Below are 17,448 nucleotides of genomic sequence, written 5' to 3'. Positions count from 1 at the left end.
ATAGAAATAAAAAAAAAAAAAAGAAAAAAAAAAAATCTTATTATAAAATATATAGGAGTTCTTCCCATCATTAGCTAAAGATTTTTTTTTATCTTTTTTAGTTTGAAAGAAGTGTCACTAGTTCAACACTTCAAGTTTTTTATTCTTTTTATTTTCCCAAAACCAAAAACTAGATTTTGTAACTGGTTAAGTTTTTTTCTTTTATTTTTTTAAGGTTGGGGATAAATTAGGAAGCATATATTAAGGTGGAAATTTGATAACTGTTGACCCCTTTTTCAGTGGACACTTGGTTGGTTCCTCTTTCCCTTGGAGCAAATCCCGATGGGAGCAAAAAAATCACTCCTGGAAATGGACACATACCCAAAGCAACCTCAACGTGTCCTTTCATCCCCATGCAACGGTTATAATAACGTTTCTTCTTATCAGTCTCTAGCTCCTCTCTAATCTTTCACTATCTTACTGAACAGTCTGTTACACGGTATCTTGCAAATTGCTCAAAGACAATGGATCTAATTAACAACTTCTTGAACATAGTTGCTCTTCCAGCAACCTTCTTCACTCTTTTGATGCTCGTGCCACCATTTCTTTTCTTTAAGTTCTTGCTCTCTACTCTTAAATCAATCTTCTTCAGCGAAAATGTCGCGGGAAAGGTTGTACTCATTACTGGAGCTTCGTCGGGTATTGGCGAGGTTCGTCTTCTATGTACATGCATTGTCTATACAGTTTAGGTTTAGTGGTTTCTATGTCATTGATTTAGCTTTTTAAGGTGTGTTCGTAACAATGTGCTATACTAATTATCTTGTATGCCTATGTCTAGTTAAGCTTCATTTTAGTGCATGTCGAGAGCATTGTGTGGCAAACTACGAACTTCCCATCTTAAGATTTACTGGTTTCGGCACGCTCTTCTAGTTATTTGATTTTCAATTAGTTGCCATCACTAAATTCAATCTGTGGAGTTATTTGCCGAGGTTGATCTGGGCGTTATGAAGACCTTATTTTGTTTGAAAATTTCAACCAATTTTACAGGTTTTGGCCCCCTCCACTTTTCTACAATTTGTTTAACCTTTCCCCCCCAAAAAGTAACTCTAGCTTAATTTTTAATCATATAGAGCTTCGTGATGCATCATGCAGCATCCTCTCCCCAATTATCAGAAAGCGGCTTGGTCAAGTTGCAGTAGTACCTACAATTCCCTTTGATCAGGTGGAGCTTTCTGAATTTCCAAAGATACATCACACATCACAGCGTACATCTCGCTTTTGAAATGCCAACGATTTCCATCAGTGTAATACATCTACATTTTGCGCATCTATGCTCGCTTTTTGCACATCAATGCAACATATACGTACTTATCGTTGTGCATTGCCTTATGAGTGATAAATCTAACACTTTTGGGTCAAACCGTGTTGAGCACTATAATTTTCCACAATACTAAAAATCAACATTCCACAAAGAAAAGCTTTACATTATCAAGGAGGACGTACATGACCTAATTTGGAATGCTAGAGTTGGTTGAAGTCATTTTTTCTTACCAATTAGTTTTCTTTTGTGATTGCTTTTGTAATTCCCTGCAGAACCTTGCTTATCAGTATGCCAAGCAAGGAGCATTTTTAGTCCTTGTTGCAAGAAGGAAGAATAGTCTTCAAGAAGTTGCAGAGAGGGCCTATCAATATGGCTCTCCTGATGTTCTAGTGATCCATGCAGATGTTGCTAAGATTGATGATTGTAGGCGAATGGTAGAAGAAGCAGTAAATCACTTTGGGCGGTGTAAGAGCTAAAGACATAATTATATCCTATTGTTGTGATTTGAAGTAGTATTTTACAGTTACGATTTGATAAATGAATACTGCTAACAATGACTGAATATATTCCCACAGTGGATCATCTTGTGCTTAGTGCAGGGATCGTTTCTGTGTGTTTATTTGAAGATGCCCCAAATGTCGACAATTTTCAACAAGTAATGGTAAACTAGTTTATCCCTCTCTTTTTCCTCTTTACGTTTTTTCCTTCTCAAGCTATGTTACATGGACACACCATATTTTTAAAATAATTCGTGACAAGATATGTATCCACGTGTCCATGTTGGAGACATATCATACACATATTGTATTTGATATGCTTCAATTTTTTATATTTCGCAGTGTGTCAGAACCTTCATTTCCGTGTCAGTTGCAGACAATGTAACTTAGCTCTCAAGTTTCTCACCTAGAGAATATGGGGAAAATTTAGACAAGCCCACTACCTTCTTTGTCATGACTAAGAAATTTTACTTTACTTAATCAGTCTATTTAAGTGGTGAGTTGTGGTTAGATGAACAGAGAGTTCTTTGGCATTGGAATTTGATGAAAAATTAATTTTATCCTTGTTGTGTATGTTTATCTGACTATTTGTGTCTTCCAAATTAGGGTTGTGCACCGGTGATATTCTAAGTGGTAAAATGGTTGGAAATAATAAAGGAGATACAAAATGTCAAATTTAAAATCGTATTATTAGCTTAGGTAAAAGATCGTGGCTACATGGCAATTTGAATTAAGTTTTTTTTTTTCCGAAAAGTTAAGCTTGGGTTAAAGCTGACCCCCACCTGTTTTATTGATAATCAACTTGTTACATATGGAGTTCCTGAGACATCACTCTCATACATACCTTCCCTAAGAGTATAGTCATTAGAAGGAGGTTCGACAAAAACACAAGTTCTAAGGCCTCAAGCCTAACACCAAATCTAGTCAAAGTACACAATTACTAGAAGTACCTCATTCCACCTACTTTCCTTTCGAATTGTTTTGCAAGACTGGATGATCTTTCGAAACATGCTTTTGGGCCTTATCAAACTCTCGGAAGAAGGTTCCACAATGGATGCAAGCAAATGTCTGACCCATTCGCTCATCCCAAATCTCTTTAATTAATATAACCATCAAGATGCTTAACTCCTGGCCAAAGAGGAAACTTTTTTTATCATGGCGAGAGTGGAATCATCAATTTCACCAGGAGATCATTGAACGTGCTTTTTAGTTTTCTTTTTCTTCTCAATAGTTCTCCATTCATCTCTATTAATCAGAAGTGTTACTGCCAAAATTTCAGAAGTAACCTCAATAGAATCTTGAGGATGAGTGCCTTCAATTTGGTTTGTAACAAGAATAATGTGGTCATTGAAGAACTCATTCTCTTTCTTTCTACCGACCTCACCATCGATAGTATTCGAGCATTCATCCTCACTTGTATTCACAAGAGCTTCATACATTATTTGGTGGTGTTTGTCTTGGAGAAAATGTATACTATCTTGTTGAGTTTCTATGCCAATGACACATTCTCTCATTGTAGTAGCTTGAACAATATCAGAGATAGAAACTAGTGTTGTGTTATTTGCAAGGGCAGCAAATTTGTTACCTACATTCAAATTTCTCACTGGTGGACTGCCTATGGTGGCTTCGATGATCAGCTCACCTGGGACCTTCTTGTGTCTATGTCCCTTTTTTCTCCATGCCCCTTGAGTGCTCTTTACATTCCCATCGTTCTTATGCGTCGTTTGGTTAATTCTTGCACTGTGAGTGGCTTTTGGTATTTGTTTTTCACATCCAATTAAATTGTGACCAAAAGCCTTGCATTTGGTGCAAATCAGGGGCTTCCATGGGAATTCTAATAGAATTTTGTAGTTATTCCCATTTCTACTCTTCAATTTAATAGATGCAGGCAATTCTTTATCAGCATGGATATCAATACAAATCCTGGCAAAAGTCAGCATTTGTTTTCCCTCAGTTGTTTTATCCATGAATAGAGGCTTACCTAGAGAACTAGCTATGTAACTCAATCCCTTTCATTCCACAAATGTTTTGGTACATTATAAAGCTTCACCCAAACAAAGACTCTACTAATTAAATCTCTATTCTCTTCAACTTACATTGTCCAAGGTCGGATAACAAACAATTTTCCTGCAATATAGAATGACCCGTTATCCAGGACACTTTCTGTCTTCATTGTTGTAAAACTTGAAATAGTATATATCTCCATCAAGAGCTAAGTCAAAATCGTCTTTCAAGTTCCATCTTTTTGATACATTGGTCTTTACCATAGTATATGGGAGCTTTTTGTCGAGAAAAAACCCCACTACACGGTCCTCCCACTCTTTCGCACCTTCTTCAAACACTTGGTCTTCAATAATAACCAGTGCATCACTTGAAAATTCGGGTTCAAAATAAAATAACTCCTCACAACCAGCGGAAGGTGGGATTTCTTTGAGCAACGAGCTCCATCTTCTTCCCTCATTGTTCGGCTGTGAAGGATTTAGATTAGAAGTTCCAGAGATATTCTCAAAGCAGGAAGCTTCTTTTTCAAGAGATGGAATTGCCACAACCAAGGAGGCCGGAGTTGGTGGAAACAACAAGAGATAGGTTGGTGGTTGAATTAAGTTGGTTAGGAGTTCCTTGGGCATTATATCTATGTAGTTAAGATTAGTGAGTTAGTTAGGAGACTCAATAGTATTGGTCAGTTAATTTTAGCTAATGACGTAAAGTACATGGAGTAGCTAGTGGATGTAACTTACATTAACTTGTATATAAGCTTGTGAGTTAATAAAGAATGTAGGCTGATTATTTATTTATTTATTTTATTTTTATTTTTTTTTTTTAAAGATTAAGTTGGGATTAAGGTACCCCACCTATTATTATTGCAAAAGGTTAAACCTTACAAGCCTCCCTAAGAGTTAGATCATTAAAAGGAGGAACACAAAGACTCTATACCAACAAGCTTCAAGCCTAACATACATAATAACATACTAGTCATCCTACAATCGAACCTAAGTAAGTAGAGATAGTAGTCCTATTTCCTAGTCATGATTTCTTTAACAATCTTAGGATGATCCTTCCTAAAATGAGTCTGCGCTTTCTCATAGTTGCAAAAGAAATATTCGCAAGCACAACACACATAAGTGAGTCCCAAAGTATCATCCAAATTTTTTTTAGTGTAGTCCTCAAGATTTCTCATCTTTTTGTTTTTCAGTAACGACTTTACTTTCTTCATCATTGCCAACGTAGGTTCTACTTCTCCTAAATCATGCTCTTAGATCCGATTGCTTCTTTTTGGCTTCACAGTAGTCCATTGATTTTAATCCTTAGAAGGTGCTACATACCTTGATGAGCTCTTTTGCAAAACAGGTGTTGGGGATACTGCATCCGTAAAGAACTCAGTCTCATTCTCTGATAGATCTTCATCCTCATTTCCAACAACTAGCCCTTCATACATGTGTCGTTCTCTACTACATGACAGTTGGTTAATCGAAATATCTCTAGGCTGACTCTGGATTGGTGTAACCATATTACTCTTATCTCTCTAGTTACTTGAAGTTTCTCTTTGAAAAAAAAGTGTTCATATGAGGAATATCCATAGTTTCACCAATCATATTTACTATAGGAGTTGTTATCTCAGCAGGCACATAAAGTACTAGCTGAAGTCCAAAGGAAGGTGTTTGGGTGAGAACTCACGCAAACACACCAATGATCTTGTTGGAGAGGTTGATATGAAGTGAGAGAGACTGTACCACCAATGGCTGCCTATGTATCTAAATCGTTCTCTGGAATCAAGTCTCAAAAATGTACGTAGTTCTTTGTTTAAAATGATTGTTGGGTATTTATAGAAAAATGAATATGTTAAGCTTTTTATTGCTTAAAATACTCTTTCCTTATTTGATGAGATATTTCCTTCTTTGTATGAAATATTTCCAAAAGCTTTATATGAAAAAAAAATCCTTTGACATATCTCCGGACCTGCTATATATAACTTGGGTGCTATATTAGTGGGCAGTGTCAATGGAAGGCATGCCTGAATGCCACACTAGTAGGCAAGCGGGAATGCCCACAGTAGCGGGCAAGCAAGCACGCCTCACTAGTAGGCAAGCGGGAATGACATAGTAGTAGGGCAAGCAAGCACGTCTCATTAGTGGGCGGCTCTTATAATAGTACCCAATGATGGTCGTTCGTAGGGGTACGAGTAAACTGGTACATACAGAAGGATCGGTTCCAGTCTCATGTACACCAGTATTGAGCTCTTCAACTTTTGTTCCATTCCCCTGAGCACCACTACTCTGGCTATTTGGTTCATGTTGGGCAGTTGTACCAGTGGGCTGCTCCCTGATCTCTTTGCCTCTATCATTTCTTATGCAATTTGTTCCTGCACCTTCAGAGATGGCACTAGGACGACTCCTAACTCTCCATATTCTTCTATTCACATCTTCTCCACTTCCATTGCCAGCATACGTTACAATATTCCTCATAGCATTCTCATAGCTACACTGGCATTAGGAGTCATTCTTTCATTCTGCCTTCCTTCCCGTGAACTGGTTACATTGTTAGCATCAAATCCAGTAGATTGTACAGTATTGAGTCTACTCATTCTTCCACTTATGTTAATGGTATTCAACCTCCTTGAATTTGCATCACCCAAACATTTTTCAATTTCATGCCCAAACTTTTGACACTTTTCACATCTTTTTGGGATCAAATGGTACTCAAGCGAGATGATCCGTTCATCTCCTAGTGCCAATTCAACTGTAAATGAATCTGGAAGCTTGGCAGAAACATTTACCTCAATACATAGTCGAGCATAATCGATTCGCTTCTTTTGCTTTGTAGTTTCATCCTGACTGAAAGGAATGCCCACCTTGCTAGCATAATCTATTATATTGTAGATAGATTCGAGTTAATTTGAGGAAACCCGAGACCTCCGAATGGTTCTATTGAGGGAACCAATGCCTCCAAGATAAACATAATGTGTCAATCACAATAATAATCAGCCTACCTTCTTTATTGTAAGATAGATTCGAGCTAATTCGAGGAAACCCCAAATGGTTCTATTGAGGGAACCAATGCCTCCAAGATAAACACAATGTGTCAATCACAATAATAAAAGTAATACTACACTAACACAGAAAAAATGACACGGTCAATACACAGTGACATGACATATTGTAACATCGATGTTGCAGTGGTGAAAATATGAGCCAAAAATCTCTTTTCTCTCTCTCAAAACACTTATTCTATTTTCAATATCATCTTTTCATTATTTTTTTTTCCATTCTCATCTTTTCTTTATAACAAACCATTCATTCCATTGATTTTTCATGGTGCAATATTGATGTTGCAGTGGTTTTTGTGATGCAATATTGACGTTGCAGTTGTATTTCTCGGTGCAACTAACATTAATGTTGTAGTGGTTTTTATGGTGCCACATTGATATTATAGTTGTATTTCTCGAGACAACATTGATGTTGCAGAGGTTTTCATAGTGTAACATTAATGTTGCAGTGTTATTTCTGGGTGCAACATTAATATTGCAGTGGTAGTTTATCATTGTGCAACATTGATGTTGCAGTGCCACATCACTATTGATCAACTATGTTAGTTTTTCTGTGTCAGTGTAGAATTATTGCAATAATAATCAACCTACATTTTTTATTAACTCACAAGCCACTACTCCATTTGCTAGATAGTAATAGTCATGAACTGCCCACTACCTTACATCCAAGGCCGGCTCTACCATATAGCAAAATAGGCAGTTGCATAGAGCTCTGGCAGGCCAAGGTCCCCAAATTCAGCCCATTTTTACTTGTTGACGAAGTTGGTTTTGATTTTAGTGTCAAATTAATGGGTGGGTCTTTAAGGTGTTGCTAAGGTTTGGGCTCAGTCTTTTAAAGCCACTAACTGCAAATAATTTGGGCTTTAAGGTGTTTGATAAAGGTTTGGGGCTTTGTGCTGAGTCTCTTATAGCCTACTGTCTATGAATATTTGTGAAGCCTGAAGCGGCGTATATTTCAACAAGTATGCAAACCGTGCTACACATCGGTTTTCTTAAGTCTCACCCGCCCCTCTAGATCGATAGTTAGTATGGTTTTTTTGGATTATAATTGTAAATCGTAATTGTAATTATATAGGAAAGACTCATCTATTTATTTTTTTAAAACAAAATGGGAGATAATTATGTTATTTAAGTGATATTAGGGAGGTTATTTTAAATTATCAAAATGGGGGTAATTATTTAATTTAAGCGACATTAGATAGGTGTTTCTAAATTATTAATACAAAAAGGACCTTATTCAAATTATATTAATAAAAGTGGGGCTTATTCTAAATTTAGTAAGAGATAAATTTAATGAGGGAGGTGTTTCTAAATTAAGTAAATAAGGAGATCTAAATTAGCCTACTCGATAGTGGGGAGGGGTTCCTTAGAACCCGGCTATGTGTTAATAGTATCATGTTAATGTGAACTTTGAAGCATGAAATGTACTTCTGCGTGCCACTTCTGTGTACCATTTAGGTTCAAGTAATATTTGAAATCATTGAATGTGTTAACATGTTCCATTCCATACTTCTATTTGATAAAAGATTCTAATTTAATTATGTTTGTAGATTCTCTCAAATCTTATCAAAGTAGGCTCATATCACTATAGTTCAATATATAGTCTAGCTCCCCCTCTCTAATGGTTGAAGGACCCGATTCAACTTTCGCCTAGGGCCCTCAAAAGCCTTGAGCCGCCCTGCAACTGAACTGAACGATACTACTGAGTCTCCTAACTAACCCGCTAATCTTAACTACATAGATATAATGCCCAAGGAACTACTAACCAACTTAATTCAAATTGGCATGTAACAATCGCCCAATGTGCAAATACTCGGCATTGTAATTCATCTGCTCTTAATTACAGTGATATTATTAATCATTTCAAAACGTAGGTCTACGTATCACCTCTAAACCATTAAAGCAATGATTCCAATGATTCTCAGGGCAGTATTAGTTTCATTAACTGATGAAAAAGTCATTTAAAATATGTTCAAGTAGTGTTCAAGTAGTGTCCAAGGTTGGTAAATGGTATTTATGGTTCCCTACATGCATGTTATGGAGTGTTATTTAGATTTAGATACTCATGACCTATATGTTGCACAGGACACAGACTTCTGGGGAGCAATTTACCCAACTTATTTTGCAATTCCTCATCTTAGAAAAAGCAGAGGCAAGATTGTTGTGATAGCTTCATCGGCAGGATATTTTCCGGTTCCAAGAATGTCCTTCTATTGTGTAAGTCATCTGACCTCAATTTTTTCTTGATGGTTAACATTTATATTCTAATAGCTGAATTTTCGTGTTTACGTTTGGTGGTTGTAGGCAAGCAAAGGAGCAGTAATAAATTTCTACGAATCTTTGAGAGTCGAACTTGGTCCTGATGTTAAAATCACAATAGTAACTCCTGGACTTATAGAGTCAGAGATGACCAAAGGAAAGTTCCTGGTCAAAGAAAAGAAATTGGAGGTTGATCAAGAATTGAGAGATGTAAGGTTTTCACTTCCCATCATCCTACAATTTTTTTTTCTTAGTCTCGTATTATATGGAATTTGTTAAAGAATCAAGTACAAGGAGAGTGAATACACATCCAAGATTGTTACGCCTCTTTATGCAAAGAGTAATAATTGGATTAATTGCTCTCTCTGGCTGTCAGTCTTTTGGGCCAATGATACTCATGATTGTTATTGTTTTTGTTTTTTTACTTCATTGGGCAGGTTGAAATTGGTCCAACTCCAGTTGCCTATGTAGAAGACTGTGTAAAGGCCATACTAAATAGTGTCCGTCGAGGTGACAAATATATTACAGTACCAGCCTGGTTTAAGGTGTTGTACTACTGGAGATTCTTCTGTCCAGAGATACTGGAATGGCTGGACCGCGTTATACTCCTCACAGGGCCATCAGGCCCATCAGAACGGGATACATGGAGCAAGATCATCTTGGATCTCACGGGTGCCAAGTTTTTCCTATACCCTGTTGGAATCTCTAAGTGTATTTCGAAATACTTGTGAGTGTGTGCAAAGTGGAGGAGATGAACCATATGTGTTCTCTCCACTTTAGTGCATAGTAGATAGTCCCACATTGGTTATCCACCACATCGGGTAGGGTTCGGGCTTGGGCTTGGGCTTACTGTTGTGGGTAGTGGTTTGACCAATAGCCTAAACTTGTTTTGCCTTTTTCTTGGCGACAAGTTTTAGGTGTTCTATTAGGAGTTGGTCTCTCTTTCTCCTAACCTCTATAAATAAATTTGTGAGTCCATAGAGAAGCAGAGAGACTTGATCGAAACTCAACTCGAGAAGCGAAAACTCAAAACCGGTTCTTTTCTTCTTCTCTTCTTCTTCGTCGGCCGGAGGAGAGTTATATTCTTTGTTACAGAGGGTAGTACGTTTCTAGTGCAAAGTCGGGCTCTTGTTAACCATTGAATCTGTGAGGAAGGCGCCCTTGCTGTTGCCTTTACGCACCATTGGAAGGCGAAATCTTTCCTTAAGAACGGCCTAATCAGCCTTGGTTATTCCGATTCTTCTTGCTTTGTCATTGTTTCTTTATTGCTCTTGTTCCTTTTTCTACTTTAGTTCTTTGTGTTCATACAACTATTCTAACAATCTTAAGGAAAGAGTTTTGTAGTAGAACAAAGGAGAGTGCTTTATCTGACAATCAAAAGATAAGTCTTTTACTTTGAGTTATTGTTTGTGTTATTGGGTTATGACTTTAGAAATTTTCTAATAATTTCGTTTTTGATAGGAAACCAATTAAAGATTGAATATTTATTGATCTTTTGTGGTTTATCAAACCCTATATGGTTGTAGACTTTTTTCGCCTACGTTTGTGGGAGTCAAATATGAGATTTCTATCAAGAAAAACGTCAAAGTTCGTCTTTTTGACAGCTGCGTCACTCGTTACGGAAACTGCTATAACTTTCAGCTCAGAGCTCGGTTTTGCAATCCGCTTCTTGTGTTGGATAGCTGATTCAAAGAGCTTTCCAGTGGTATAAGGCTTGATACCCAATTCGTCCTGAGCTGGTTCAGAATTACAGTTCTTTTGAACTGTTTTTTCTAGAAGGAGGAAAATATGGTAATCCGATTTTTCAATCGGTTAGGTATCGTATTCTTTCACTCATTGCAATTCTTTTTGGTTTGATTATATGGTGATATTCTTGCCTTGAGTTGCATGCTAGCTTTTCTTTAGGAGGAAAATCCTAAGCTTAAACTTCTTTAATAACCTAGTCAACAAATTATTATCGTGTTTATCACTAAGATATTAATTGGTTTGACTAGAAGTAGTTGATATTATTTTCTTTGTACATATGTAGATGTATGTAGATGGTCTAAGAGTGACCTTAAGATAGTTAATATCAACCACTCTCAAATCTTAGATAGTAATTATAATGTATTCAATGCATAAATTGCTTACCTTTATTGAGTGAGCGTGTTGTTAGGCGATGGGTATAATTTCTTGTTGTGAAAATACATGTTAGATGAAGTAACTTGTAGCATATATCAATATAGCATATGTTAAAGTTGTGTAGCATGCTAGTTTTGGATATTAATCATCGTGGATGGATTTAATTTAAACTTGATAATAGTTTATTGGTAAATTTTTCTAGTTGAAGACATTAATGGGTTGAGCCATTAGATGTTGTGGTAGTACTTGAGGTCTTGTTAATAGGGTATCCTATCTTGCTTGAGCTCATGTAAAAAGAGGAGGTGAAGTCCTCGGTTGTTTTGCATATTCGGTGGCTAGATTTGCTTAAATATCATTATACTTTTTGTTGTGAGGGGTGCAGTTAAAGTTTACTTTTCACGAACCTATGATATGATATTTACCATGTTTGGCATGAATGCATTATTTAACATTGACATGAAGTTTAACCATGTCATATATTATTAAGTAATGAGTATCGTTGTCTGAGAGGAAACAATATGGGAAACAATCATATCCTCCTAAACCTAATTTAGTCGAGGAGATGTAAGGTTATGGATTGTCTTCTTAGACAATATCCTCCAGGTGACTATTTTAGACAAAGAGATGTAGCAGCTTGTGGATTGTCTTATTAGGCATTATCCTCCTATAACTATGGATAAATAGCTAAGGTGATGTACAAGTCGTGGATTGTCTCCCTATGATAGTTGGAATGTTGAATGATGAAAAGAAGGATGATAATGATATTATCTCGGGTAAAACCCTTTTCATCGATTCTTCTATTCTTTAAGATTCATTAGAATCTTTTGTGGATTTCCTTTCATATAGATAACATGAACATAATATGACTATGTTTATATGATCGAGAATCATAGACTTGAGTAAAATATATTCTTGTCATAAGAGTGCATTTTATTGTTGTTGTTTCTTTTTAGTGTTTGTAGCGGTATAATGTGTTTTGCATGTAAGTTTGATTAGGTTGAGTAACTATTGAACTGTGGGGGTGGTGACCCATATATGCATAACTTGTTTTACCATAGTTCATCTCACAAGATAATTGGAAAGATTTGAACTATAAAGTATGGAAAGGTCTTGGGCCTATCAAAAATGCTTCAAAATGTGGGGGGTGTCTTGCCAAGGCTATTGTGAATGAATCTAAAAGAAGTCTTTTTGAGACCTAGAATTATCTAGTAGATATTCATTGGTGAAACTCATAATAGTGATGTTTGTTTTCAGTTGTCATGAGTGATAACAATTTTGTAGATACCACACTATTATTGAATGTCTTATATGCTAATTTTATTTGAGGTTGTGCTTTCTGAGAAATTGGCATAGAGTGGTTGAATGTTCATAATGAACTGCATAAGATAATCCCATTATTTCTGCACAAGAAATTTGGAAGACTATCAATGAGTATTTCCACCATTCACGGTGATGATGTTTATATGTTTCTTGAGGAAGATTCATTAACCTATAAGGAAGTTTGTAAATACATGAGAAGTGTCCTTTTTGAAGGATACAACTCCTCTAAACTGGACTCTTGATTTATTGGGGGATCTATAGGTTGAATTGGATCTTCAAAAGAAAACTAAAAGCGTGATAGTTGTATTGCAAACATACAATGCTAATAATAATAGCCAAGGGGTTTCAATCGAGAGACAAGATTTATACTATTTTGAAACCTTGCTCATATAACTAGAATTTCTTCTACAGAATTCTAAAGACTCTAGTTGAGTAGTTGTCTTGGAACTACAATACCAAGTAGTACCGGTGATGGTGAAGGTATACAATTTAGTTAAATCTTTGTATGAGTTGATTGGCCTATAAATGGCATGAGCAATTCAACAACATATTAGTGTCATATGGATGTCAAAGCACCGTTGTTGATAAAAAAATGTGTACTTTCTTTAGAGCAAAGCAAGACATATGTGTTAATCTCTCTTTGTTTAGATGATTTAATATCATGAGTGCTAGCATTGAGAATGTGTATGAGACGAGGAGAAATTCCTATTTGAAACACATCATAAACCGTCATTGAAAATGATAGTTTATTATGTTGTTAAACTCATTTCTGTAATTGCTATATTAGGTTGTCAAGATGTTGGCGTTTGAATATGGTTGAAAACCACAGTACCTTAAACCGACCCGGCGGATGGTATAGGGAAATTCGGGCACTCTGAGAATTGAATGGTGGTGAATATAGGAATTAAAACTCATGTTGGTCTCATTATATTGTTATAGCACTTAGTAGAAATATTTTTCATTGAAAAGTATGGATATTATGATAGTAAGCATGTGTTAACACCTTTTGTGGCAAATATCCATCTTATGAAAAATAATCTCATTGTGTTTTCTCATACTAAATAAGTCAATATCATTGGTAGCCAATTGTACTTGATGGATAATGTATGTGAGACATGACATTGCCTACATTAATGGCATCTTGGTGATAACCCATTGTGTCCTTATAAGGAACTTTGATGTATATTGTCGGATTATCCAAGTCTTATAGCGAGCCATTGATTATGGGTGATATTTAGTAGATTTCCATCATTGTTAGAAGGGTAATATGTTATAAAGCTGGATCGATGTAATGTTTATGTGTTTACCTTTGGTGGAAATTGAGTGTCTTGGATATCATCAAGCTAATCGCCTTAGAAAAGGCATGTGATGATCTTTGAGTGGGTTAGCAACCTCTTGGCAAATCTTCCCATTGGCTCTAAGCTTGACCTCGATGTGTATATGCTTTGCAATTTGTCTCATTCAATAGCTAAGACATGTTAACTTATGTCTGATGGGAAAAGAATACATGTAAGTTGAGATATAACTTAATCAAGCATTTGCTAGAGATTATGTTAGGTTGGACTTAGTTTGGCCACATGTCTAACCGCACCACTTCTTTGGAGGCAAGTGGTTATCGTCGAGGGGATGGGACTTTTGCCTTAGATAGGGCGACACGGCGGCAACCCCCTATGTGATTGGAGATCCCATGAAGTAGGTTCAAGGGAAAAACAAGTCACCTAAATTAAGCTCACGGTATGCTATTGTCTTTCTTTGAGGCGTCCCACCCTATGACTAGATAGCATTATTGTATACTTTGTATAACTTGAATAGCAATGAGAAAAGGATGAGTTATTTTACTCTTAATGGAATCCATAGTCCATTATTTTTATGAGATAGTGTATTTTTAACTGCTATGTACACTTGATGGATATCCCCTACGTGAATGTAGAACTGGGTGGGTTCTTATGAGTATTGAGGCAAGTACTCTAGAGCATTCACATAACACGAGGCGTATGAGGGCAAAAAAGCAATAACACCTTGAAGCGGGCATATAATGAAAGAGCAATGTGGGTGCATGTCCTCTATTTTTACTACAAGGGAATGTTGGTTCAAAGATTTTTTAATCCACCACTTTCGCGTATTATAAGACATGTTACCTATGGTAGTTCAAGCCGAAAAGCACCGATATCTTATGCATTGTTTTTCGATTCTCTCGGCATTTCGTTAACCCATTTCTTTTGTAATATCATATTCCAAAAATAGTGGGGGACTATTAGTATTTTGAAATAGTGGGGGATTGTTGGAATCTCTAAGGGTGTGTTTGGCAAACCGGGATTTTTAGGGTGGAATTCATAATATATTTACGAAAATTAAGAGTCACTGTTTGGCAACTTTTTATGCCTTTGGAATAGAAACCTCAAATCCCCAAAATGAATTGTAAGTTTCTATAGGGGTAGAAACTTGAGATTTCCATATATTTAGGGAATTTTAACTACTTAAAATTGTAAGTTTTGGAATTATATTTTCAATTCCAATTCCAAAGGAAAACTTCCAAACACACCCCTAAGTGTATTTGAAATACTTGTGAGTGTGTGCAAAGTGGAGGAGATGAACCATATGTGTTCTCTCCACTTTAGTGCATAGTAGATAGTCCCACATTGGTTATCCACCACATCGGGTAGGGTTAGGGCTTGGGCTTGGGCTTCTTGTTGTGGGTAGTGGTTTGACCGATAGCTTTAAACTTGTTTTGCCTTTTTCTTGGCGGACAAGTTTGGTGTTCTATTAGGAGTTGGTCTCTCTTTCTCCTAACCTCTATAAATAGGATTTGTGAGTCCATAGAAAATAGACTTGATCGAAACTCAACTTCGGAGAAAGCGAGAAACTCAAACCCGGTTCTTTTCTTCTTCTCTTCTTCTTTGTCGGCCGAGAGAGAGTTATATTCTTTGTTACAGAGGGTAGTGCGTTTCTAGTGCAAAGTCAGTTCTTGTTAACCATTGAATCTGTGTGAGGAAAGGCGCCCTTGTTGCCTTTTCGCACCATTGGAAGGGGCGAAATCTTTCCTTAGGGGCCCTAATCAGCGCCTTGGTTATTCCCGATTCTTGCTATCCTTGTTTCTTTATTGCTCTTGTTCCTTACGTTACTACTTTAGTTCTTTGTGTTCATACAACTATTCTAACATACCCACCTTCCGTACGATCACCTGAGATTAAGGCAGATTAGTTCTATCGAGTTTCAAGCTGAAATTTCTAAGATACTGTGGATACTAAGTACTCACGCAGGTTCTCAGTGGTATCTTCAGTAAATAAAGGGTGTTGGTATGATTATATGATATATTCTTATCTTTTCACACATCTTCCTTGATCAAATATGATACATAGAGGTAAAATGGCCTTCCAGATTAAGACTGCCTACCAGGAATCAAAACTGAGTAATGGTAGCCAGGAGAAAATTTCTGGTTTCAAACCCAGTAACTGGTTACTGTGTGTAGCTGGACAATCTGAAAAGAAACCAGAATAACAAACTTTTAAACAAGGTACAAACAATTCTAAATAGATAGATGAAAACGAAATAAATTCAAATTTTAAAGACTTGCTTCACTTTAAATTACCCTTGAAACCTTACAAGTATGAATCACCTCAACGAAAACAAGAAAAAAAATCAAGATTACATTAAATACGGAGCCAACCACCAAGGAAACTCCGCCTTTGATGTCTAATGAGGAGCCTTGATTGTTTCTTCACCTTCCTCTTCACCTTCTTCTTTGTTTTTCCACCAGTTCTAGGAGAAATGAGGCTGCCAACGTGAGCAACAATTTCAAATCTCTCTAAAGGTGACTGAATTCCATCAGTCAGAATTTGTTTAAATTCTTTTTTTCGTAGATCATAGTAACCTTGATAGTCAATACTCAATACTTCAAACTAAGGGCCTTTTAAAATCTTGAAAGTTAGAGTTATAAAAGACTCTCCTTGTAATGGGCCAAGCATTTCTCCCCTGATAACATGTTCTCTGGCCCATGAACTCGCCACCCCATATTGTTTCATAACCCATACCATAATATGATCAATATATTCATCAATCACGCAAAGACACTCGCGTAGGGAGCTCAAAGTTCTTGTTCGAATTTTACGGCAGTCCCGCGGAGGCTGTCCAAATGTTATGATTTCTTCGTCTCCAATATCTATTGCACCTATACACAGGGCCGGCTCAAGGGTGGATGTGGCCTTAGGCGACGATCCAAAGTGAGGCCTTTTTTTCTAAGCTCATTGACAAGTTTTTTTTTTTATTCCAACATTTCATATCCAATTCATGCAAACACCATAAATCAATCATAATAAGCTGATTTCACGGTCTCAATACATTCACAAATAATTCCAATAAAAGACAAGTATTGATGAGCAATAGCATGGAAGAATGAAGCAGCAGTTCAACTAGACATATGCTTTATATTTTCTGACAATCAAAGCACATAAAACAACAAACTACCTCCTTATCTCGTCTGGCCCATCATCCTACATGTCAGAGGTCCACAAAGTGAGGTTATCTCTCAGGAGCTGCATAATTAAAGTGTTGTCCTTGTATGACTCCTCCCTAGAGTATCCAGCTCCGCAATTGCTTCTTTACGTTCAGCACCAGTTTTAAACTCAGCGAGATAATGATGGTAATCACCCATCATTTTGAGATAAAAGACTTTCGAATCATTTAAAGTCTACTGAACATATAACAACACAACTGCAAAATGGAAAAAAGAAACATATCATAGCACTAGTAGCAAAATAGAAGAGGGAAATAAATATGAACCAACCCAAGCAAATCAAGGCATCATTTAAAGTTTATTTTTCTCACCTTTTGAGCTGCAAAGACATCAATTAAATTATCATAGTCAAGTTTTTCAAACATATTCTTTTCAATAGATAACATAGCTAAAC

The 17,448-nt window shown here is 36.5% G+C and overlaps 1 protein-coding gene across 1 annotated transcript; it reads left to right on the top strand.

Annotated features, from left to right (window-relative positions):
- The first annotated feature begins 440 nt into the window (after window positions 1-440).
- On the top strand, window positions 441-15,853 carry LOC147496643 (11-beta-hydroxysteroid dehydrogenase A-like). Its single transcript, XM_086559592.1, has 7 exons — window positions 441-689; window positions 1,573-1,765; window positions 1,876-1,961; window positions 8,927-9,058; window positions 9,146-9,310; window positions 9,538-9,794; window positions 15,706-15,853. Exons 1-7 carry the CDS (start codon window positions 504-506, stop codon window positions 15,740-15,742), a joined length of 1,056 nt encoding a protein of 351 aa, XP_086415718.1. The 5' UTR covers window positions 441-503; the 3' UTR covers window positions 15,743-15,853.
- Window positions 15,854-17,448: the final 1,595 nt, after the last annotated feature.

This window comes from Coptis chinensis, chromosome 5 (genome assembly GCF_015680905.1).
Source record: "Coptis chinensis isolate HL-2020 chromosome 5, ASM1568090v1, whole genome shotgun sequence".
Classification (NCBI taxonomy): Eukaryota; Viridiplantae; Streptophyta; class Magnoliopsida; order Ranunculales; family Ranunculaceae; genus Coptis; species Coptis chinensis.
The sequence above is the reverse complement of the archived record's forward strand: the minus strand, read 5'-3'. Positions and strand labels throughout refer to the sequence as shown.